The sequence below is a fragment of the Caretta caretta genome, chromosome 1 (assembly GCF_965140235.1).
Source record: "Caretta caretta isolate rCarCar2 chromosome 1, rCarCar1.hap1, whole genome shotgun sequence".
In the NCBI taxonomy this organism is placed as follows: Eukaryota; Metazoa; Chordata; order Testudines; family Cheloniidae; genus Caretta; species Caretta caretta.
The window spans coordinates 345,386,637-345,412,732 of NC_134206.1; the positions used below are offsets into that span (position 1 = coordinate 345,386,637).

The following is a 26,096-nucleotide window of genomic DNA, read 5'->3' on the forward strand; positions in this document are numbered from 1 at the left end:
TCTGCCCCAAAGAGAAATCACAGCATGTGAGGTCCTCCAAGCAATGATACTTGGCAACACACAGCAAGCACTGTCAAAGCACTTTACAGACAGTCGTTCATCTGTCCAATTATTGCATTGTACAATATTAAAGACAGGGCCTGGCACCCGATAGAATGAGAAGTACAACATCTCTGGAAAGGAAGCTACCCTGCTTGGATTCAGATTTAGTGCAATGGGGCCTGCTTTCTGTAGGGGGGGGGGTCTGTTTACCCACCCCACCCCACGGCAAGGACTCATTGATGCGGACCTGACTTTTGAGTCAGAGCTGTTTAGAGCTAGTGTTTGAGTGACACAGAGACAATCAAATCAAGGCAATAAAACACGCTGTGTCGTCTCTGCTATCAGACAGGAACAAGTCCAACGCTTGTGCCCAGAAGGCCCCACCTGATAAACCCTGACTGTCTGAATCAAGGGAGAGATAAAGGCAGGGCATTCTTCCGATCCTGAAGCATCCTGTTCTTATCGCCCCAGTTCAGATGGAGAGCTGGTAAGGGCTCTCAGTGGGTCAGATTTCAATGGGCACCAGCTGCAGAGACCGTCTCCCTTCCTTTTGCCCACCCCCTTCAACAGGTTGATGGATGCTCCAGGCCACCAGGCCGCCGCGGGAATGATTTAAACCAATGATGTCCACAATCATGAAAAGGGACATTTACCCACAGGCAGCAGCCGCCTGGCCAGCCCTCCCCAATCAATCTCCACATGTGAAAACAGAGAAGAGACGCTTCCAAGAGGGTGGCCTTGTGAGTCAGGCACTCAGAGGGCTTCAGGTCCCAGCCCTGCCACTGACTTCTCCTGTGAGCTGAGGAAAGTCACTTTGTCTCCCAGTGCCTCAGTTCCCATCTGCAAAATGGGGCTAAGCATCCTTCCTTGCTCCCGGCGTCTGTCCTGTCTGTTTGCACCACACGCTCTTGGGAAGCCTGGACTGTCTCTCGCCACGTGTTCGTACAGTCCTTAGCACAATGAGCTACTGTAAACCAACATCAGGGTTAAATCTAGCCCCTTGCAGCGGGTGAGACTAAATGACCCTTCCAGCCCTATGATTCTACAGTCAACAGCGATGTCTCTGCTAGGATGGGCCGGGGATTTTAGTCTCTGTCACCCGGCAACTGCAACAAGGGGCTGGCTTGTGATGGTGGGTTTTGTTGGGTGAACATGTGGGCCCTGAACTAGACTTAGACCCTCAGCTTGTTTGACAGAGGGTCACAGCGTGGACAGAGCCTGGTGCCGGGAGCCACGAACTCCACTTTATGAGTTGTGTGTGGCACTGGGCAACTCAAATTTAGTGTATTTTAGCTTCCCTCTGTGTAAAATGGGGATCATAATAGCTCAGGGATGCTGGGTGACCTGATGCGTTCATGTTTATGCAGCACCTTGAATTTATAAAGCACTGTGTAAGTGCAAACTATTTTTATCACCACCAAACCCCTATCAGACGGCAGGGACTTTGGTCACCACCCAAGCTGGACTGATTCAGGCCACTGACCTAGAGCTAAAAGCCCATCACTGATTCCCCGAGCCAAACACTGCTCCAAAAGAAATAGACTTTACATCTTCAGCCAGACGTCTCCCCTCATCGCACCAATTCTCTGGTACTTCTGGACAACTTCCTCTGTGGGAGAAGTGTTCCTAGCTTCCCGCGTCCCCTTAACACAGAGTCTGCTTAGTGTGGCAATAGCTCTGACCAACAGGTCCTATGAAAACCACCCAGCACCCAGAGGGCAGGGACAGCAGCTGTAGGCGGAGGAAGGACAGCCCAGTGCTAAAGGCTGTAGCCTAGACTTAGAAACCCTGGGTTGGAGTCGCTGCTCCACTACAACTCAGTGTACCTTGGGTGAGTCAACTCATCCCTCTGGGTCAGCTTCTCCAATGGGAATAGCGCTTCCCTGCCTTGCAGGAGTACTGTGAGGTGCTCGTGTACTAGGCTGATGGGGTACCTCAGCCCAGGCCATTTAAAGGTAATCCTGCTTTTACATTTTCAAAATATTGGGGGCGGTGTGCCTAGCTTGGCTTTTCTGCGCCTAGGAAAGCTGGCTCCCTCCCTCCCCCCAAAAAGGCAATTTAATTTTCTTTAATATCAAGCTTGACCTTCCTCCGATTTCACTACAGTCAGGTGATTGTTAATGGAAAATGGAGCCCTTCACTCTTTGGTTGTGGATTCAAATCCTGCCTGTCACAGGGTGACACTGACCCTTTAAAAGGGAGCAGGGCCGGTGCACCTGTGACTGGTCAGCTGACCCCAGCTGAGCTTTGAAAGAGGGCACCTGGGTTTAGAGAGAGACTCTGTCTGACTGATGGAGGGAAAGCCTGGGTGAGACCCGCTGAGAGCCAGCCAGGAAAGGGGCACAGAAAGGGGGGGCATGTGGCTCTCACTGCCTCCTCCGTGGGAGCCCTAGAGAGCAGGAATGCCTGAGTTCCCTTCCCCACCCTGGGGATGCAGGTGTAGCAAGACTGCCAGAGTGCGCCGGGAGGGGGTGCAGAAGGGCAGGGAAAGCCCTGGGAGCTGTAGCCTGGGGCAAGTTGAGGAACTGGGTTTTTTGTTGACCTAGCCTAAGTTTGGTCAATAAAACTGCATGAAAGAGCCTGTGGATCTGGCAGTGAGGCTTTAGCAAGCTGGGGGCAGGTCCCTGCCTTGTGACATGTCCCAGATGGGAAGGGACTGGACAGGATCATCCTCAGACAGCTATTCAGTCAACCTGTGGATCTCAGTTCAGATGCTGATGGACAAGGGTTGCCAGAAGTGTCTCACCTGGCCCCCTTGATGGCAGCCTCAGCAGCATGACCAAGGACTGAACCTCAGGTCAGAGCTGATGGACACTGGGGGGGATAATGTGATGGGAGCTTGCCCAGATGCTGCCCTATAGATAAATACAGGACTTCCAGGTCCAGTGCTGTGACTCCAGGGCCTTTCCCCAGTACTCCTATGTGCATTCTGCACTTAAAATGTCAAATTAAGTGGGGAAGAGGCAAAAATCAATAGCCTCATCTACAAAGAGTTTTTTTGTAGCCTCATCTACAGAGTTCTTCATGTGATTGCTAAATAGGAAAACACACACACACATATACCCCACCATTCTACATCTCAATCCCCATGTCATTTAGGAAATTCTTTTAAAGCTTCTACAGTGCTGTGGTTCGATTTCGGAGTTGATCAAGCTTCCCCCCATTCCAGCCCATCACCATTCCCAGGCTGCTAAACTAAACAGCGAGGGACCCTGCGAGGGACCCTAGAATAAAAACCTTGTCTACCTAAAACTGCACCACTCAGGAAATGACAGAGGAAAGGCTGGGACCGGAAAAGCAGGGAATGCAGGCCAACAGACCAGCATGTCCCTACTGAGCCTCCTGTTCTCACTGCAGCTCCATAAAGACAAGAGACCCAGGCTTGAAACCCTTGTGAGGGCTTGTCATTTTAGGGGGGTTTCCCCCATGGAAACAAAGCGGTGCCAACCTCTCATAATTTTACAGAGTCTGAGGCCAGAAGAGACAATTTTGGGTTGGCCTTCAGCAGTGGTTCTCAACCCGGGGTACGTGTACTCCTGGGAGTACGCAGAGGTCTTCCAGGGGGTACATCAACTCATCTAGATATTTGCCTAGTTTTACAACAGGCTACATAGAAAGCACTAGCGAAGTCAGGACAAACTAAAATTTCATGCAGATAATGTAAGTACAATATTTATATTCCAATTGATTTATTTGATAATTACATGGTAAAAAAATGAGAAAATCAGCAATTTGTCAGTAAGAGTGTGCTGTGACGCTTTTGTATTTTATATCTGATTTTGGAAGCAAGTAGTTTTTAAGCGAGGTGAAACTTGAGGGTGCACAAGTCAAATCAGACTCCTGAAAGGGGTACAGTAGTCTGGAAAGGTTGAGAGTCATGGGATCAGATGACCTTGGCATCTACGATTAGATCATATAGTTAATCAGAGCTGGTGCTGATGCACTGTATCCCCGTTTCAAACTGGTGCAAAATATCCCTCATGTAAACAAGCCCTCCGAGGAGTTTTGCCATTGAAGTTTGTGATGACGATGCTGGTATAATGAGCTCTGAAACCCTTGGATTCCTGCAAGTGCTACACTGGGGCCAACGAGAGAGTTTCCAAGTAAACCAAAACATTATTGAGAACTTAGATCAGAAAAAAAGACCTCCACCACCCAGGTTCACTCTACAGTAATCATGAGTCAAGCCCCCAAAATCAGGAGATCGGCACTACAGTGATACAAATAATAAAACTGCCTCGGCTCCACAGGCCAACTACGTCAGCCTCATTGCCTCTTCCTGCCCCAATCTTAACAGAGACCAGCCACAGGGGAAGAGGCAATTGGGTTCGTGCCTTGCTCAGTAGCAATAGGTTATGCTGCAGGCAGGCAGACAGGCAAAGTGGTAGGAAAATCTGTGCTAAGCATGCAGAGTCACACACTCATAGGCCTGTGTTTGTCCAGTAGCAACCTGGTCACCAGTTTGCATTCTGGGGTGTCACACCAAACTGGGCCTCTCCTGAAATCTGACCCTCTTTCTCCAATCCCACTCACTGTATGACGGAGCTTCTTCACAATACACAAGAAAGGCCTGAAAGGTTGATCTGTTTAAAAATGAGGCCGTTGGGTGAGTTTTTCTGCTTGGTTTTATGTTAGGAAGTGAACTCCTCTCTAACCTGCTTTGCCTAGAGGACTCTATGGAAGACTGAAGATGTAGGACATCCAGAGTCACCATGGAGGCCTGACCAGATTAACTGACATGGGAAGCAATTTTCATTCAGACTGGCTGAAATGCCAAGTTCTACCCCCATTTGCAATCCCTGCAAACTCAGGGTTTGTTTCTGCGAACACCTATTTAACTCAAACGCCTGAGAGGAAAGGTCTCTTTGTTAAGGATTCTGCACTCTGTAATTAACGCTGGCATTTCCTGGCTCGAGTGTTGAAACAGTGGTCTCAATGTCACATTAACAGATTGTGCTGTGTTTTAATTTCCTGGTTTGTTTTTCTAAAGAATGGTACTTCAGCTTTGTACCTGCAGAGATCTACTCCTACATTCAGAGAAAGAGACCAAGTCTGGTCTCACTCCTCATTGACACCAGGGTAACTCACTGAACTCAACCTTCAGGTGGGCCAAGTTTATATTCATCCACGCTAAGGAAGGTGGCTCTACCTTTCCTCTCTCCAAATCCTGGGCCATCTCCTGACTGAAACGGCCCCTAACAGACTTTAGAGCAGCTGCTGGGTTGCTCTAAGTTACATAACCTACAGCTAGAGGCGGAGGCAGGTAAGTGCAATATGCTCTGTCCTAACCCCTCCCTGTACCTAGCCTTGAGAGTGGGAGGTGGGGGGGTCAGCCAGCCAGCTATGCCTGCTTTTGGCTGCCTCTTTAGGGAAACTCCCAACCGTCCTACTGCTGTCTCAAGAAGCAAAGCAGCTGGGGCACAGGATTGAGCCCAGTGGAGTCCCATTAATGTAAGCGAATGGAGGATCTGGCTTGGAGAGTATACTGTGTATTCCTGTACCCAGGATGTAACTAGCTGGATGGGATGGGGAAATGCAGGGCTGTACAAACCTACCTGTACAGCACGCATTTTTCCTGTCCTTCCCCTGTATTCAAGTCTTCCATGTACTTCCCTCCCACTTGCCATGAGGTTCTTCCTAAGGGACAAGTTCATCCTAAAGGACATTTATGATTCACATGCCAAGGAGAGATTCCAAGGGTGGGTTTGTACACCGAGCGCCTCTCCTACCATGCACTATCCCAAAGTGCTTTACACTGCAATAGGCACTGGCAGAACTGAGACCATGGAAGAAAACACAGCAACACAAAGCCCACATGCAGCTTGGGAGGTTAGACCAAGAGGGACGGAGGAGGTAATGGACTGGAATTAGCACGGACTCCCTTTCAAAAGTCATCCTGGACTCTGGACAGCAGTAACTGCAGAAAGGCAGAGGGGACCTCTGCTTAATGGCTCATCTGTGAGACGAGGGAACAATAGGGAAAATAAATAAAGGGAATTGGGGCCTAGGATGGAATTTCTGCCCAGAGCGAAGGAGCAAGATCCAGCTTCAACTCCCTGTGGTGACTAAGGCAGACCACGGAGCTGAACCCACATCACAGGCAAGTGCCCAGCCACTGGGCTATTGGCTGGGCAGGTGGGTGTGTCTGTTTCTCTCTCTCTCTCTCTCTCTCTCTGTGAAAAATTTCAAAAGGTCTCACCTGAAACCTCAGAATTTTTCACAAAACGGAATTCTTCATTTTCAATCAGCGCTGGAAAACAACGGTGCAGGAAACGTCACACGCTGGGACTGGCTTCATACAGGAAGCGTTGTCTGTAGGTGTCCCATATTCAGTGTTGCTGATGTCCAGTATTTACAGTGGGTGGGGGGGAGGCAACACGTTTGTACGAGGCCTGGCATGAAGGAGAGCTGAGCTCCAGCACATGGACGAGGAGGAAATGACCACACACAGCTCGAGAGTTACAACACATACATAAGGGGAGCACAGCTGTGCCCTATCGCTTGTAGCGCAAACACAGAAAAAATAAAGGTGGGGGGGAGAACTTCACTGAGATTAGCAGATCCTGTCGTGGAATAATACCCTGGTGCTCCAACCCACTTGTCCTCTGAACCGAGCATGTGTAGGTAACTCTGTGTGCAGGCCCGACCCTTTGTACCTCCCTTCCCCCTTCCTCTAGATTTATGGGCAGGGATCGCTCCCCAGCAGTGGCTGTTCCCTTCAAAACTCCCAGCTGCCTGATCATATCGCACAAGAGGAAAAGGAGAAGAGTCTGGACCTAGAGCGCCATAGGCACGTAAAACGCCCGCTGACGTGTCTGGACGAAATTCAGCAGAGACCTAAATGCTGAGGTGAGCTACACATCCACCATCAGCTGGCCAGTATGCAGGTGTCGGTGACAAAGCCAGGTCACTTTGCAGTGGTTTGGCATCCAGGGGACCTGACTCTCCCCTGCCTTGCTCTTCCTCTACTTGCTTTGCCCCCACCCTCATCCCACTCCCAGTGCCGCTGAAGGGGAACGGGTGGTGTGAGGGCGGGGGCTCCGGTGGAAGGAGTGGTGCGAGGGGGCGGGGCCACGGTTAAGGTGACGGTGCCCCTCCCCCCCACTTTTAGGGACCTTCTGTCACCCCGGCTGAGGGAAGGGAGGTACAAGGGGCCTGACCTGCATACACAAATACACACTTTGCCTCTGACGAAGGGTGCCGTCATCCCCAGCTAGAGCCATTCAGCCCTTTATCCCGCCACACCCACCGTCTGTCTTTATTTTAAGCCCTGATGAATGACGCTGGCCACCCTAGCGTTCTCACACTGATCTCATCCATCTTCCTGGTGAACGCTGATGTCAACGGGTGGAGTACATGGACTTCAATGGAGTTATGCTGGTTTACCCCAGCCGAGGGCCCTGTCCCTACGTGAGACTTCACCTTCACTTTTCTCTTCTACAAATTACACACAATAGTTCTGTGCTTTCCCCAGCCTTCAGCTACGGCCAGAAAATGCTTTCATAGCCTTCTCCCTGCAGGAGGGCTTGAATGGCAGACATTTCTGCCTTCCCCTCTCATCTTTGCCGGCACATGCGGCTTGCTAACTCGGGTCCTGCAGGAAGTGGCGTGGGTGCTCTGTCCCCTGAGTCAGGTCCTAAGGCAGAGGGTGTTGTCATGCCCACGCTGTCTTTTGGAGTTAAAAATCAAACCGATCCTCTTTGGTCATTAAAACTCCATGGCACTTCCACAACACTAAGGAAGTCCTGTGATTAAGAGGCAGGAGCTCTGATGTCCTGGCCAGGTTCGAATGGTGGTGTATTTACTTTAAATTCCTGTAGTTCCGACTGGAGACAGAACAACTCACTTCCTGCCCTGCACTGTTGTGTAGCGCTGCGGGGTGCACTGTTAAAAAGCTGCTGTGCTCTACCCCAGAGGGGGCTGCATTTCGCTTGTGGCTGCAGTGACTAATAAAGATACATAGCGAGACAGAGATCGTAGGAACTACATCTGATCGGCGTCTCTGTGCAAAGTGATCATTTCAAAGTACCTCAAAGGCTCTCAGGCAAATGTCGTTCTTTTCCAAGTAAAATACCAGCTCTGCTACGCCACCTACTTTTGCTGCAGTCACTTGAGACAGGTTTCACTGCAGAGAGTTTAAGAAACTCTTGGGGATATGCTAGGACTAAAGATGTTCTACCCGAACGTAAACTCCCACGCCTGACCCTGCAGCCAAACATCAATGGGAGCTTTGCTTGCTTGGGTCCACAGGATCAGGCCCTTTGATACAGTCACATTGTTTAATGACCTTTGGTAGCTGGGGGTTACTCAGCCAGAAGCCTGGAGATTTCCTGTTAGTGTCTCAAAGAGGGCTGTACATTTCCGTGCAGTCTTTTGTCTGTGGATGCTATTTATGGTCCCACCTTTTTGCCTGTAGTCCCCCACCCACCATTCCTTTGCAGTGGGCTTTACCCAGTCCGTTTTGTTAGCTATATATTTAAAGGCTATGCATGCTGAACCTTCAGGCATTGACAGGACACGGTTGGCTTGGCAAGAGACCATTCTTTAGGTGGGGAAGAGTGTAGGAAGGGAAGGACACAGCTAACTCTCCCTCCTATTCAAAACTATTTAAAGACTGTCTGGCACAAAGGTCCCTTCCCAATGAATGGCTCCAGTGACCATCTCGCTTTAAATCTGCGTAATCAGATCAACTTCTATTGTTGGCAAATGCATAATGGCTTCATTATTTAACTCTTGTGATAGACGTTCCAGAAATAGGAAACCCCTATTCGCTTTATTTCGGTAAAAAGGAGCATTTGGACCAGTGTTCTGTTTGAGGAAGAGCTTCTGTTCTCCCCCCTTGTTGACATAATACAGGTCTCAGAGATGGATGAGACCTGGTGTAAGAGATGACCTTACCTAACATACTGTCAATGCAGAATTCTTCCCTATGGTTTATCTGTGATACTGGTAAACCAAGTGGAGCTCTGGCCAAGGCCACAGGCGTTAGCTAAGAACTGAAGAACTCATAGATGGAATCCAAACCAGTTCACCTCTATGTTAGTTTTGTTCAAAACAGGGATTAGTCTTATAAGAATGTATTTAGTATTTAGACTCTACAAAACGCTTGTAAATTGCTGCATGCACTAATCTCAGTCCTCATCCTAAACGGAAACCTGCACAACCCTTTCAAAAGACGAGCCTGGGAGCTTCAATTTCATAACTGCTAGACACTAAAAATCATGGACTGAACCGAGGGCAGGTCTACACACAAAACGCTGCAGTTTTGCCGCTGTAGCACTTCAGTGAAGACGCTACCACACCAACAGGAGAGCTTCTCCCGTTGGTGCAGTTAATCCACCTCCGTGAGAGGCAGCAGCCTTCCCATCCACATAGCACCGTCTACACTGTGGGATGCATCAGTATAACTGTGTTGCTCAGGAGTGTGGACGTATTACAACTGTCTGTAAGCCACTTGGCCCCTCTTTTTGTGCTGTGGCTGCAGAGATGTTAACAAGCCACTCTACCTTGAATGGTCTCTTAAGAGAGTGGTTCTCAACCAGGGGTACGTGTACGTACGCAGAGGAATTCCAGGGAGTACCTCAGCTCATCTAGATATTTGCCTAGTTTTACAACAGGCTACATAAAAAGTACTGGTAAAGTCAGTACAAACTAAAATTTCACACAGACGATGACTTGTTTATACTGCTCTATATACTGTACACTGAAATGTAAGTACAATATTTATATTCCAGTTGATTTATTTGATAATTGCACAGTAAAAAATGAGAAAGTGAGCAATTTTTTGGTAATAGTGTGCTATGACACTTTTGTATTTTTATGTCTGATTTGGTAAGCAAGTAGCTTTTAAATGAGGTGAAACCTAGGGGTACACAAGACAAATCAGACTTCTGAAAGGGATAGAGTAGTCTGGAAAGGTTGAGAGCCACTGTTTTAGAATATACGCTGTTTGTGCTAAACAATCTGTTCCACCTTACATTTAGCAGTGATGCTCAGAGTCCCTTTCCCAGACCTGAAGAAAAGTTGGTCCAATAAATGATGTTATCTCACCCACCTTTTCTCTTTAATCCCATCCATAATGCCTGTATTCCAGACTATAAGGAAATACATACATGTGCATTATAACTTTGAAAGTCTTTGTTCTGAACTTGTGAACCCAGGTAATCATCCCTGCTGCCCACTCAGGAGGCCTATCAAGATTCAGGCTTTGTCTACACTGCACTTTTGTCAGTAAAACTTTTGTCGGTAGGGGTGTGAAAAAAAAACACACCCCTGACCGACATAAGTTTTGCCGCAAAAGTGCTGCCATGTCAGCAGGAGGAGCTCAGCAGCTACATGGGAAGGTCTGTAGTGTAGACATAGCCTAAATGGGCCATTATTCACACCCCTGGGGGACATAAGTTGTACCAAAGTAAGTGGCAGTGCAGGCCTGGCCTTAATGTAAAAGCTAAAACAGGGTCACAAGAGAACTTTTCATCTCTTTGCTGTTTGAACTGTCATAGGTCCAGAGACTCTAAACTGAAGCAAGAGATCCCCTAGGGTTATCCCTGGGTTTGCCCTGATACAGTTTGCAGACATGCCAACTCTTCCAAATTAATCGCCAGAGATGCAATTTGTAAGTAAAATTAAGCCCAACCCATGATCCTGTGACAGAACTCTCAAATGTCAGGATTTTTTTTTTTTTCAGCAGCTGGTCTCGCTCTCAGCCCCAGTCCGGGGGGAAGGTGGGGGCCTCCCACTCTCAGCCCCAGTCTGGGGGGGGGGGGGAGGCTGCAGCTCTCAGCCCCAGTCTGGGGGGGGGGGCTCCCACTCTCAGCCACAGGGGAGGTGGGTCTGCCCCTGTCAGCCCTAAGGCTCCTCTGCCAGCCTGGGAAGTGGGAGAGGGGACCCCACTTCAGCCCCCAAGACTTGGGGACTGTGAAGAACCCTAAGAGGATCAGAAGTGAGGCAGGGAAGGCTGAACTATGGCCTGGGGACTGCAGGGGGCTGAAATGAGGGAGGTGGGGGACTCTATTGATGATGGGTTCGGAGCAGATGGGGCAGTGCTGGGAGGGTGAACAGAGGGCGGTGGGGGGGGTCAATGGGTCAGGGGGGCTGAACTGATGGTGTGGTGATGATGGGGGCTGGGGGACTGAACTGAGGGGACTGGGGGCTGAATTGACAGAGGTTGGGTGAGGACAGAACTGATTGCTGGGCAGGAGATGGGCAGATGTGGGGGTGAGCGCTCCTGCAGCAGGGGCCAGAATCATCTTATCCAGTATATGTGGGAGAGCGGGCGACACTTACATGCACAGACATTGGGGATGGGCAGGGGGACTTCAAATATCAAGAGATTGACCCAAAAATTACAATATCATCTTTTTAGAATCTCATTGATTTTGGGGGGTCCAACATGATTTTTGATCACCTAGAGTTGGCAATACGGATTTTGAATTATCACTACAACTCTGTCACTCTTAGGATTTATGTTTGCTTGAACCTGTAAATAACTCATTTCTTTTTCCTAGTTAATAAACCTTTCGATAGTTTATTACAGGATTGGCTACAGCGGTGGTCTTTGGTGTAAGATCTTGGGTACCAAGTGATTGGTCTCTTAGGACTGGGAGCAACCTGAATATTTTGTGATTTTTGGCATAAGTGACCATTTATCACTAAGTTCAACTTGCCTGTGTAGCAGGATAAACTAGAGAGCCCAAGGGGACTGTCTGTGACTCTGTGGTAAGACTGATATAGTGATCTACGAGTTCACGTTACTGGGTTGGTGAAATCTTATTACAGAACATACCACAAGTTTGGGGTGTCTGCCCTGTTTTTGACAGTCTGCCCTGAGGTAGGCACTCGTGGTCATGAAGCACTCCAGACAGCGTGACATTATCCAGTGTTTTCTCCAGTCTATGTACAAATAACACAAATGAAGGGGCAACCGCCACCTTCCCCACAAGAGCAAGGATGGTCTTGTGGTAAAGGCACTGAACTAGGGTTTGGGTTCAGTTCCCAACTCTGCCACAAAACTCCTGTAAGGCCTTGGGTAAGTCACTTAACCTCTCTCCGTGTATCCAGGTGCCCCATCAGTACAAGGGGGGGGATAACGTCCTGTTTAATTAGACTGTAAGAGTATGGGGGCAGGAACTGTCTCTCGTGTGTTTGTACAGCACCTGACACAATGGGGCCTCAATCTTGGTTACGTGCTACTGAAATACAAATAATTAATAAACACTCTCTTGGGCCACGTGACAGATGCAGTGCTTTGGAATATTTCTAAGATTATTATGGCAACTTTATAAATGTTGGCTGTACCTTGACGGGCTGGCTGGGGATTGTATTCTTGGCTTGATGGGCGAGTGACAATCGGGGGGGGGGGGGGTAATTACTGCAAATCCCTAATGCTGAAACAAGGCAGGTCACAGTCTGTGGAAGTTCTGTCCCACAAGGAAAAAGCAGAGATTGGTTTGACTTGGTTCAAAAGGCCTGTCAGAGAAAGAACTTGAAACTGTCTAAAATATCCACCCTGACCAGCTAAGAGGGTCACTCACACTCAATCCAAGATCTGACATGAAACTGTGACCAAGAGAGACGGGTCTGTAACTCCTATCAGGGTCTCCATGTGGAAGAGGGGTGACTGCCTGGCACACTAGACATATATTGTTTTAAAGAGGTTTTCTTTGCAAGACTTTTGTTCTGAATAAATAGTACTTTGGTTTATGAAGACTGGCCGGCCACTGGTTAACCCTGTCATTGCCCTGGAGAGACCAGGACTGCAGGTGCTGAGCTGAAGTCAGACCCACACAGATCATCACAGTCAACTGCAGGAGTCTGCAGCCTAAGTCCCTGGTTTGGAGAGAGAGGTCCCCACCCCAAGAAAGGTGATGGCTAAAAGCCCGAGACCTAAATCTCAGAGGGGTCACAAAGCGGTCAGAGAGGGGCAGTTAACGCAGGAACTGTGAGAGGAGGCTACTGCATTTGGGTAGATCCCATCCTCCCAAACAATTGCTCCCCTTCCGTGCTTTGAACACCCTACAAAGAAGCTGCACTGTGCTTTAGGCTGTGACAGCAGCCTTGGTAAACAGAGACCCAGAATACTCATGCTCAGCTGGACCTGATCAGCAGTAGCAATGTGCAGAGTGAAACCTGTTTTAAGCAACCACTTAAAGGATTAAGAAAAACTGGGTCCTTAACAGAGGTGGGGTCCTAATAAATGTGGCTCAAAATTGTACTCCGTGCATTTGGGGATACTCTGGAGTGTCCCTTTTGGGCAGGTTTACTGCACTGTATATTAATTATAATAATCCCCAACTCTCATGTAATGCTTTTCATCAGTAGTTCTCAAAGCGATTTACAAAGAAGGTCAACATCATTATCCATATTTTACATATGAAGCACCTTTCATCCAAGAATCTCAAAGCACTTTACGAAGACGGGTAAGTGCTAGAAGTTGGGTGACTTGCCAAAGGTCACACCAAGATCAGTGGCAGAAGAGAGTATAAACCCAGGAGCCTAGAATCACACAGGTTCTTGCTCTGAACAGCCTCTGCCTCTTGATTCCTTTCACCTCCCCTGCAAGAGGTGCAGAGAGGGGCTTCGAGCTGAGACAAGCCAGAGGTACAGCCATGAGCGGGTTCCTTTCTGACTCATCTGACTGGTCTGCTGCCTATAGACCATGAGGGTCTTGGTTTGGGTTGGGGTTGCACAACAGGGAAGGAGGAAGAGGCTTCTCATTAATTCTTTGCCCATCAACAGGCCAGAATAATGGCCCAATAAAAATGCTGAATCATCTACCAAGATAGATCCTACCCCGGAATCAGCCATTGTTTTAATTATTCAATTAACTGTGACTCTGACAAGGTGGAGGAACCTCAATAAGACTTCGCTGCTGTGTTTGGCTCCTGAACGGCATCACCCTTCCAGCCAGCCTGTCCTGTTGTCGTGAGTCATCAGAGGAATGAAATTTACAGGGCAACTGAGCACCGCAGTTGGGAAGGATTCCAGGCACTCGTGTTCGTGAGGGAATCCAGCACCCAGGTTTAGTGCTCGGGGGTTCCTGGGCAGATGCTGGATTTTAATGGTGCAGTTTTGAGCTGCGAGATTCTCGCTTTCGTGGAAGATGGAGGGCTTAGCTTCACTCCCCCCAATATAAAATGAGATCTAGACGCAGCTCACAGGGGGCTCAGGTAGTGCAGGGAGAGAGACTACATGAGCATATCACCTGGACAGTTGCAAAGGCAGCCTGGCAAAGTTTGGGCCTCAGGAGAGTCTCTTTGGGGGGGGGGGGGGGGCAGGGAGAGCTGAGTGGTGTCCAGGGAGCACTGAGGTAGGGGAGAAGGGTGCATGAATGGGGGCTAGGAACAACACAGGGTGAGACACAGGCACCAACCCCACCAAGGCAATTCTGGAGCCTTCTATAAGGGCGTGTAGGGTCAGCACTAGAGGATCCTCAGTGCTTCTCTTCTCACCCTGCCCCCTAGATTCCTCTCCTTCGCACCCTGATATGGGGCCATAGGAGGAATGCTATGTGGGCAGTGTGAGGTGGGGGACAGAGAGGACAAAGGAAAGAGGAGGGGCAATGAAGGGGCACATCCTCCCCTAGCCCAAGGTTAACTATCCCCATCTTTCTTTTAGAGAAGTTGGCCGGTTTGCAAACTCCACGCCCAGGTTCCTCTCAAGAGCTGGCTCACGAACCTGGCCACTGCTCACAGCCGCAGGGGAGTTGGGCTTTAAGAAAGTATCTAAACAATTCCGCTCTGGGGACCTTACTGTCTGGTTCCCACCATTCGGCACGACAGTGAAATGTTGACACAGTATGTCTGCGAATTTCCTGAAGGAATGCTGGGCTGGGATAGCAGCAAAGGGGGCTGCAGGCCGGTGCACAGGCCGGGCTGCATAAGGGCCCACAGCTGGAATAAGACAGCGTACCACTAGGCAGGCGCATGCTGCATTAGCAATGCTGGGTGGAGCTAAGGCTGGAATTACAGTGAGTGCTACTGGTCAGAGCATGGTATATTGGCAGGGCTCTGGAATAGCCATTGTGTTTGTGACCCAGCATCCCTGTGAAACGTGCCTATGGGTACTATGTAAGGAGCGATGTATCTGTACCAGAAAAAACTGTGTTCTTAAGCATGTGAATGAAAAGCAGGGCTTAGATCGGTTTCTCCAGACAGGAGATAAGAAATGTGTCTCTCTCTGTCAGGATGTAAATTAAGCATTGTAAGAGGACACAATGGATAGCCATTTACATATGAAGTTAAATGTTAACAAAGAGAGGAGAGGTCAATAGGAAAAGAGCACACAGGAAAGAACAAGCCATGGGGAGGTAGGGGTTAGCGGTGAGTAATGACAGTGAACTTTGCAGGTATTTTTAGAAGCAAGAAGACTTCCTAGCTTCCTGTACCTAGTTCTGGTTAAACTTGGATTTAAACTTGGAGAGTGGTCAGTTTGGATGAGCTATTGCCAGCAGGAGAGTGAGTTTCTGTGTGTGTGTCCCCGGGAAAAAAAAAGGAGGGGGGGGGGGTGAGAAAGCCTGGATTTGTGCTGGAAATGGCCCACCTTGATTACCATGCACATTGTAGGGAGAGTGGTCACTTTGGATGAGCTATTACCAGCAGGAGAGTGAGTTTGTGTGTGTATGGGGGTGGGGGGGTGAGAAAACCTGGATTTGTGCTGGAAATGGCCCAACTTGATTATCATGCCCATTGTAGGGAGAGTGGTCACTTTGGATAAGCTATTACCAGCAGGAGAGTGAGTTTGTGTGTGTGGTTTTTGGAGGGGGGTGAGGGGGTGAGAGAACCTGGAGTTGTGCAGGAAATGGCCCACCTTGATTATCATACACATTGTGAAGAGAGTGGTCACTTTGGATGGGCTATTACCAGCAGGAGAGTGAGTGTGTGTGTGGGGGGGGGGGGGTGGAGGGTGAGAAAACCTGGATTTGTGCTGGAAATGGCCCAACTTGATGATCACTTTAGATAAGCTATTACCAGCAGGACAGTGGGGTGGGAGGAGGTATTGTTTCATGATCTCTGTGTGTATATAATGTCTGCTGCAGTTTCCACGGTATGCATCCGATGAAGTGAGCTGTAGCTCACGAAAGCTCATGCTCAAATAAATTGGTTAGTCTCTAAGGTGCCACAAGTACTCCTTTTCTTTGTACCTAGGAAGTGAACAGACAGCACATTTGCATTCAGGAAAGTGGTGTCTCAACCAGCCTGGGTTGAAAATGTTGGAGAACTTTGGGTGAGATAAGTTCACCTCCTGGCTAAAGGAGTTTAAATGCAGTCTCTAGAAAGCATGTTTATGACTTGGTTTTATATGTAACCTTTTGTTTCCAATATTCTTCCTCACTTGAAACTGTTCTTTGACAATAAATGCATTCTTGTTTTCACGATAAATGTCTCTCAGTGCTGTGGTGTTAAGCAAAGTGCTGGCTCGGAGTTGAATCTTTCAGGCTGGTGCGTACCGTTCCTTTGGGAACAGCGGGCCTGGTAATTCTGTGAGCGTGCAGTGGAAAAGGGACTGGACACTGCAGGGAGGGCTCTGAGTCCTATGGGGGTGCACTGGCCCCGAGGGAGCGAGGTCTGCAAAGGCCAGGAAGGCAGTGCTTGCGTCGCCCCGGGCTGTTGGTCTCAGAGAGCTGATCCGCAGCAGGCGCAGACAAGACTCCGTCACGCTAAGGGCAGGCTGTGGCGAGGTGCCCCTCAACCCTGGCTACCTTTGGGGAGCATCCCAGCGCTGCTGGTCAGGAGTGGGGTGCATTGGTCAAGCTGGGTTCTCTGCACACATCTCACCTCTGCCGCTACACAGGCAAGTGATTGACCACCAAACCAATACACGCTTTGTCGCATCAGATTCTGTAGCACTTCAAGATAAAAGACAATTCAGAAAAACCTCTTCCCTGACCCAAGAATGGCAGGATGGAGCACGGAGTAAGTTTTGGGACAACCCTAAAATATTCATACTTTCAGAGGAGGATCTAATCATTCAGATGCTTGGGGAGACACCAAAGCGTACCTGTACCGCTAATTATAGAAGCGCCGCATCGCGAAATTGTTACTCAGGCAAAACTGCCACAGACTCCAACTGGAGTTCCTGTGCGTGCTCTCTAAATCAGGCCTCAGTGGCCCCAAACCATATGCCAGAAATGGAGTCTTATTACAATAGCACCTAAACACCCGGCTGAGATCAGGGCCCATGGCGCTAGGCACTGTACAAACTCACCGAAACCGTATCTGCCCCCAAAGAGCTTACAACCTAACTAAACAAGACAGAGTGAGAGGGGAAACAGGTACAGAGAGAAGAAATGACTTGCCCCAGATCAGCCAACAGGTCGGTGGCAGAGCTGGGAATAGAGCCCAGTTCGCCTACTCCCATCTTCTAATCAATCAATAGACCATCATGGCACTGCATGACCACCCCTCCCAAGGTAATGTCTCTTCCACGTCCTTTCCCATGGGGAAGCAGACAGGGGTTCATGGGGAGACGGGAGGAAGAAGGAAATATATTTTCAGGCCTCCAAAGAAGTTGAGATTTGAGTTCTGGGAGAGGGTTGGGAGTTGGAGTCATTCTTTATACTAGCTGAAGTCATCTGCCCGACACGAAGTCGTCAGCCTACCCCCCACAGCCCTCCACTGCACACGGTAAGTCCTGTAAAAGCCTTTTAAGCTAAATCTCCCTTTCTTAGTGTCCGTGTCTTGCATCCCTTGCCCAAGCCAAGAAGCGGTTTCAGACCACACTTGCTCGAAGCACAGTCCAGCTTCTGATTTTGTAAATAAATTTCAAGCCACTGGGGACTGACCCAGCCTAGAAGACGGAGCTGTATGTCTGTCCATAGACAGGCAGCCTCTCTCACCACTGCCCCAGCCACCACTCAACGGACCTCACTGTAGCAAGACTGAGAGTAACAGTTATGTCTACTTCGTCTCTCTACTGAGACTGTCAGCCACTAGGACTTCTTTGCATCTATGCATTAAGCTCTAGACTGAAACTAGCAAGCCATGATTCAAACAAGTGGGATTTCCCCACCTAAAGTTAGATGTTAGAGTTGGACTCTTTCACTGCAGCAGATGGTAAATTCCTTCATTGCCAGAGGAAGTGCTTCAATATACTTCCGCAAATGAAGCGGAAGCGAGTGGGCCAGACACGGGAGGTCAGGAAACGTAGCTAGGTCGTACATCATAAACACGGGAAGCTTGATAGACCAAGTTCCCCGTTGGTGTAATTCCACGGGTGTCAACTGAGTTATACTAGGGACAAACTTGGCCTTTATGTCTCAGATAACTGGCAATGGGACATGGAGCCTTTTACCCACAGGAAGCTGGCTCAAAGCCAGGTCAAGTCAGCTCAGCTGGGACCAAAAGCTGTTACCATCAGACAGCTGTTTAGCGGTAGCCCATACGGGAAATGAGTTTGTTGGTCTCAGCCAATTGCTGGGGAGACTGAGCTGCCTCTATCATCAAACCACCAGCATGTTTGGCTCTCCTTGAGCCTCTTGTTGGCAGACTCACTAGATGGGGCCCAAACTGAATTGGGTCTGGACAATTAGCTGCCCATGGACCCCATGCACCCAGAGGCAGGGCATCAAAGTTAAACCCTATTAGCAGGACATTCTAGTCTAGGGAGGCTTGCCGGTGCTCTGCCTGTTCTGGGGCTAAATGCAGGAATCCAGCCTGCCTACCTGTCTGCTCAACACCTTGTTTTATACCTTGCTGGTCCTGGTCCTTAACAGGAGAGGATGGCCTTTTTGCTAAACCACAGCTGGAGAGCAGAGCTCTGTTCCTGGCTCCGCCAATAACTTCCTCTGTGATCTCAGCCCCCTCTCTGTGCCTCAGTTTCTTCATCTATAAAATGGAGCTAGTAATACCTTGGGCGTCTGTTTCTAGGGGTTTATTCATTTCATTTTTCAGGGCTTATTTTTAGTAATCTTTGAGTTTTATGTAGATGTCCAAAAATTGGTGCTTTTTGGAGCTCTCACTTTGAGCATACTGTAATGAGTAATGTAGATCATACACATTACTCATTACAGTAGTATATACTGTACAGCAGTGGTCTCCAACCTTTTTACACCCAAGATCACTTTTTGTATCTCAGGGCAACTCAGGATCTACACCACACCACTCACTCCATCTCCCCCCAGTTGCTCTCTCTCCCCCACCCTCACACACTTTCACCGGGTTGGGGTTCGGGTAGAGTGACCAGACAGCAACTGTGAAAAAATCGGGATGGGGGTGGGGGCGGGGGTAATAGGCAACTATATAAGGCAAAGCCCCAAATATTGGGACTGTCCCTATAAAATCGGGACACCTAGGTTTGGGGCGGGAGGGGGTTGCAGGCTCTGGGCTGGGGGTTCACAGTGTGAGCGGGGGCTCTGGGATGAGCCTGGGTCAGGGGGTTAGGGTGCAGGAGGGGGTGAGGGGTGCAAGCTCTAGGAGGGTGTTTGGGTGCAGGAAGGGTCAACAGGCTGGGGCAGAGAGTTGGAGTGCAGGAGGGGGTACAGGGTGCTGGCTCTGGGATGGGGGGGTCAGGGCTGGGGCAGGGGATTGGGGTGCAGGACGGGGTATGGGGTCCGGGGTCTGGGAAGGGGATCAGGACTGGGGTGCAGGAGGGGGTTCGGAGTGCAGAAGGGGGTATGGGGTGCTGGCTCTGGGATGGGGGGGTCAGGGCTGGGGCAGGGGATTGGGGTGCAGAAGGGGGTATGGGGTCCTGGCTCTGGGAGGGGGATCAGGACTGGGGTGCAGGAGGGGGTTCGGAGTGCAGAAGGGGGTATGGGGTGCTGGCTCTGGGAGGGGGATCAGGACTGGGGTGCAGGAAGGGGTTCGGAGTGCAGAAGGGGGTATGGGGTGCTGGCTCCAGGAGGGGGCTCAGGGATAAGAGTTGGAGTACAGCCTCCTGCCAGGCAGCACTTACCTCCGGTGGCTCCCGGTCGGCGACAGGCACAGCAAGGCTAAGGCAGGTTCTCTGCCTACCCTGGCCCCACACCACTCCCGGAAGGGGCCAACACGTCCCTGCAACCCCTGGGGTGGGGAAGGCGGGGAGCACTTGGCTCCCCACACTGCCCCTCTCTGCAAGCACCGCCCCCGCAGCTCTCCCAGCAGTGGCCGCTTCCGGGAGCGGTGTGGGGCCGGGGTAGGCAGGGAGTCTGTCTTACTGCACTGCTGCCAGAGATCGCAATCAACTGGGAGATCATCTAGGATCGACCGGTTGGTGACCACGGCTGTACAGAATAATCTCGGTCATGTTCCCTAGTGCACTTGAACTGTTTCAAAGCGTACTACATTCAAGCACGCTAGGGAACCTTCAGCGTGCACCAGCAAGGTCTACATAGACCAGTTAGCATGCAACATGTTAATGTGCTTTAGAAATCACATCCTCATAGTCCACATTACTGCTCTGAGTGGACAAATCCTTAGATACAAGTACCCTTTTCCGGTGTTTTTCCAGTATTTATTGGATAAACACCGATTTTATATATATATATATTTTTAATAATGGGTGTTTTATTGGTGTTTATCAGTTAAAACTGAAAATCAGAAGCCTTATAATACCTCAATCTGCCTCAGGGTTGTGAGGGTACCTTCTTTGATATTTAGCACTTAGAGCTCCTCAGATGGAAGGCACTGCAGAAATCCAAAGCACCGTTATTCATTGGTGTTCTTTGTCCAGGGACATGGTTTAACAGGGTACACGCACATCTGTTCAAGCTGTACAGATGTTTCTGAAAGCATGGAAATCTGTTCCCCACCGCAGTGATCACAGAAGGGTCAAACTGCAGGATGGGAATGAAATAATAATAATAAAAATGACAACAAACATGGCCTTAATGTAAATTAGCTTGCAAAGCTTTACAGTCACTTCCCCGTTCAGACAGCTGCTAACAGGGATATTCCTGCCTCAGAGCTCTGTCGTCTTCGGCTGTTGAGTTTCTGTGCCAAGACAGAGATAAGCCCTGGAAGTCAGTGCCCCAAGATTGCTGATCTGAGCTGGATCATGAGGGAACCTTCTCTAAAAAAGACCAGCTGGACGCACTTTTCCTAGCGCATAGACCCCTAAGCATGCTCAAGAGAAAATCAGCTTATGGCTTTGCATTGCTGCAACCCCTCATTAATGAGCCCCCTTCCTAATCGGATTGGAGTTGTCCCATCACACATGCAAAGAGGACGAACAAACAGAGAAAGCAATCATAGGAAAAACAAAACAGAGGGCAGAAATCCTATTGCGTTTGCTCCACTCTAACACAAATAAAAAGCAAATAGCTGGCATTCTTTTTGCATGGCTGTTCCAGAACTATTTCTAATTAACTGGCATTCTCAAGGACGAGCCAGCTTCTGGGCTGAAATTCAGATTGCAGAGACCTTTTTTTGTTTTTTCACTGAGATTGTTACTCCTATTACTCCGTGTAACAACACTACTACTACTGAAAGCAATGGTTGGTAACGGTGATGCTACTGCTGAAAGGAGCCATATCAAGAGCAAAAACAACAGATAAAAGAAATCATCTCTTAGCATTCTGTAGTATCTGTCCTCCAGAAGGAGATGTGTAAACAGGAGTTCGTGAAATGCAGGTACCTGAGGTAGAGCAAGGCAGCTGTTTAACAGTTTAGGACTGGAAGTAAAGAAAAATACCAGGTACAATTGGAACTGTAGGGGAAATCAGGGAGGCTGAATGTAATGATCCATATTACAACTGGAGCAAGACCAATGTTCCTTCTCTTGCAGACAGTGCCTCGAGATCTTTAATGATCACAAACAGTCAGGGCTTGGGTTTCACATCCCATCTGAAAGACAACACTTTCAGCAGCATACAGCCCTCTTAGCAGCACACTGGGGCACTGGCTGTCTAGCGATGTCATCTCTTGAATCATTCGCACCACTTCCTGTATAGGCTGGGGTTTCCTTGCAGGTTTCCCATGCATGTGATGAACAGCCCCGACGCTGCTTACAAGATCAGACACAGTCACGACTGAATACATTAACCAAAGCTGAAGCGTAGCTCGTCGGAAATGCACGTTTGCTTCTTGCAAAAACCAGATCAGGTAACCATAATCGCTTTTTCTGATCTGATCAGTGGAATGAAAAGCCCCAACCCTTCCATTGCCGACACTGATGAGGAGCTGGGCCTGGTCTTAAACTTAGAATTTGTGTACACTAGAAATATAATGCAACCTATATTAGGTCGATTTACAGCAATTACTGCAGTAGTGCATGTCCACTGTACCCTCCTTGGGTAGACGTGCACTCCCGGACTAGATCCGGTTAGTTAGACCAGACACTCACCCATAGACAACGCAGCGAGGGATAGGGTGGGTCTGAGACAGGGTTACTTACCTCCCTTTGATCCATCGGATTCTGCAGCCTCGTTACCGGCAGTACCTGAAGGAGGCAGAAAAACACCTTTGCTTTATTGAGGGTGTGTGTGCGCATGTGAATATGTTTATATTCCAAATCTCCAGGGTCCTTAATCCAGCCCCCTCCCCTTCCTTCCTTCTCCTTTAGTAAATAAAGTGTTATTGTGAGTTCATATCCGTGTGGTGGTTTCTTTTATTCCAGCTCTGAGAGATGGGCTTAAGGGGGGACTCAGCGGGAAGTATACTGTAAGGCTCCCCAAAGTCTTCTGCTCAGATAGGCTCCCTAAAAAATCCTTACAAGAGGGGAAGTATGGGGAGCTGATCACTTGATCACTACCTGTTAGGTTCACTCCCTCTGGGGCACCTGGCATAGGTCACTGTCAGAAGAAGGATACTGGGCTGGATGGACCTTTGGTCTGACCCAGTATGGCCGTTCTTATTTCTGAGAGCCCGGTCTCTCAGTTCTGCTGGCAGCTCCCTGGGGGGAGCCAGGCTGCCCCACAGGCTCCTGATGGGCTGATCCTCGTTCCCCACCTAGGGCTTCTCCCTTCCCCGTTCCCAGACGGGAGCCAGGGGAAGTCGCCTGGGGCTTCTCACCCTTGGGAAGTGGGGTCCAGCTGCCTGGCTACTCAGCCCCTCCCCCCCGGAGCTGAGCACCCTTGTGAATTGTGACATAATTAGATTGACATAAGCAGCCTTATGTTGACCTAAGTGTGCAATGTAGACCAGCCCTCAGACTGACTACTTGATTATACGCAGCCGACACCCACCAAGGGACAAACTTCCCAGCTGGTAGAACAAAGGAACTAGGTCCTCAAAGGTATTTAGGTGCCTCATGCCCAGTGATTTCAGTGGGAGTGAAGTACCTAAATGCCTTCGAGGATCAGGGCCTACGTTTTTCTCACAGGTAATGGAAAGCCAAAGCATAGCTTGTCGGACATGCACGTTTGCTTGTTGCAAAAAACCAGATCAGGTAACCATAATCTCAGTTTCTGATCTGATCAGTGGAATGAAAAGTTCCCCCCTTTCCGTTGCTGACACTGATGCGGTGCTGTGCCTTGTCTTAAGTTTAGGGTTTGTCTACACTAGAAATATCATGCGACCTATATTAGGTCAACTTACAGCCATTGCAGTAATTACTGCAGTGGTGCATGTCCACTCTACCCTCCTTGGGTCGGTGGTGCATGTCCTCACCCTGAGCTCTTCCCCCCATCTAAGAGTGTTAATTAAAGCCTTGGCAAATTCTTGGGAAGGCACACACCCAGCTGGATTTTAGGGCTTTGTTTCTTAGGTGGCCATCTTGGTCTGGATAAGAACAAGGTGACTTCTCCTCGTTCCCCTATTCTGGGCAAAAGGCGGGAAAGTGAAAAGAGCGGGAATCAGTTGTTGCCAAGTAACCGGTTTCTATACAAACAAATGAATGGAGGGGCCAGGGGCTCTTGAGCGCTGAAATCTTTGGGGCTCAGGTGTCTAAAAGCTCGCTCTCTCTGTGGGGTAGTACACCTTCCACATTGGTTACTGGCCTGCAGTAGCCACTCACTGAACTAAGTTGTCATCTTGGGGTTTATTAGTTATTTTCTTTTGGGGAGCAGACGTGCACTCTCGGACTAGACCCGGTTACTTAGACCTGACACTCACCCACAGACGACGCAGCGAGGGATAGGGTGGGTCTGCGACAGGGTGACTTACCTCCCTTTGATCCATCGGATTCTGCAGCCTCGTTACCGGCAGTACCTGAAGGAGGCAGAAAAACACCTTTGCTTTATTGAGGGTGTGTGTGCGCATGTGAATATGTTTATATTCCAAATCTCCGGGGTCCTTAATCCAGCCCCCTCCCCTTCCTTCCTTCTCCTTTAGTAAATAAAGTGTTATTGTGAGTTCATATCCGTGTGGTGGTTTCTTTTATTCCAGCTCTGAGAGATGGGCTTAAGGGGGGACTCAGCGGGAAGTATACTGTAAGGCTCAAAAATGATTAGGGGACTGGAACACATGAGTTATGAGGAGAGGCTGAGGGAGCTGGGATTGTTTAGCCTGCAGAAGAGAAGAATGAGGGGGGATTTGATAGCTGCTTTCAACTACCTGAAAGGGGGTTCCAAAGAGGATGGCTCTAGACTGTTCTCAATGGTAGCAGATGACAGAACGAGGAGTAATGGTCTCAGGTTGCAGTGGGGGAGGTTTAGATTGGATATTAGGAAAAACTTTTTCACTAAGAGGGTGGTGAAACACTGGAATGCGTTACCTAGGGAGGTGGTAGAATCTCCTTCCTTAGAGGTTTTTAAGGTCAGGCTTGACAAAGCCCTGGCTGGGATGATTTAACTGGGAATTGGTCCTGCTTTGAGCAGGGGGTTGGACTAGATGACCTTCTGGGGTCCCTTCCAACCCTGATATTCTATGATTCTATGATTCCCCAAAGTCTTCTGCTCAGATAGGCTCCCTAAAAAATCCTTACAAGAGGGGAAAGTATGGGGAGCTGATCACTTGATCATTACCGGTTAGGTTCACTCCCTCTGGGGCACCTGGCATTGGACACTGTCGGAAGACAGGATACTGGGCTGGATGGACCTTTGGTCTGACCCAATATGACCGTTCTTATGTTCTGAGAGCCCGGTCTCTCAGTTCTGCTGGCAGCTCCCTGGGGGGAGCCAGGCTGCCGCACAGGCTCCTGGTGGGCTGATCCTCGTTCCCCACCTAGGGCTTCTCCCTTCCCCGTTCCCAGACGGGAGCCAGGGGAAGTCGCCTGGGGCTTCTCACCCTTGGGAAGTGGGGTCCAGCTGCCTGGCTACTCAGCCCCTCCCCCCCGGAGCTGAGCACCCTTGTGAATTGTGACATAATTAGATTGACATAAGCAGCCTTATGTCGACCTAAGTGTGCAATGTAGACCAGCCCTCAGACTGACTACTTGATTATACGCAGCCGACACCCACCAAGGGACAAACTTCCCAGCTGGTAGAACAAAGGAACTAGGTCCTCAAAGGTATTTAGGTGCCTCATGCCCAGTGATTTCAGTGGGAGTGAAGTACCTAAATGCCTTCGAGGATCAGGGCCTACGTTTTTCTCACAGGTAATGGAAAGCCAAAGCATAGCTTGTCGGACATGCACGTTTGCTTGTTGCAAAAAACCAGATCAGGTAACCATAATCTCAGTTTCTGATCTGATCAGTGGAATGTAAAGTTCCCCCCTTTCCGTTGCTGACACTGATGCGGTGCTGTGCCTTGTCTTAAGTTTAGGGTTTGTCTACACTAGAAATATCATGCGACCTATATTAGGTCAACTTACAGCCATTGCAGTAATTACTGCAGTGGTGCATGTCCACTCTACCCTCCTTGGGTCGGTGGTGCATGTCCTCACCCTGAGCTCTTCCCCCCATCTAAGAGTGTTAATTAAAGCCTTGGCAAATTCTTGGGAAGGCACACACCCAGCTGGATTTTAGGGCTTTGTTTCTTAGGTGGCCATCTTGGTCTGGATAAGAACAAGGTGACTTCTCCTCGTTCCCCTATTCTGGGCAAAAGGCGGGAAAGTGAAAAGAGCGGGAATCAGTTGTTGCCAAGTAACCGGTTTCTATACAAACAAATGAATGGAGGGGCCAGGGGCTCTTGAGCGCTGAAATCTTTGGGGCTCAGGTGTCTAAAAGCTCGCTCTCTCTGTGGGGTAGTACACCTTCCACATTGGTTACTGGCCTGCAGTAGCCACTCACTGAACTAAGTTGTCATCTTGGGGTTTATTAGT

At 49.3% G+C, this 26,096-nt stretch overlaps 1 protein-coding gene across 3 annotated transcripts in view; it reads right to left on the minus strand.

The window, feature by feature from the left end:
- Nucleotides 1–26,096, minus strand: part of PODXL (podocalyxin like) — a 93,227-nt gene that overhangs the window by 42,269 nt on the left and 24,862 nt on the right. For 2 of the 3 annotated variants that reach the window (XM_048836688.2, XM_048836686.2), the window contains 2 exons: nucleotides 24,060–24,104; nucleotides 22,351–22,395 (listed from right to left, as the gene is read on the minus strand). In XM_048836688.2, coding sequence (XP_048692645.1) covers nucleotides 22,351–22,395; nucleotides 24,060–24,104 — 90 coding nt within the window. The remainder of the gene's footprint in view (nucleotides 1–22,350; nucleotides 22,396–24,059; nucleotides 24,105–26,096) is intronic. The other variant, XM_048836690.2, reaches the window with a different exon arrangement.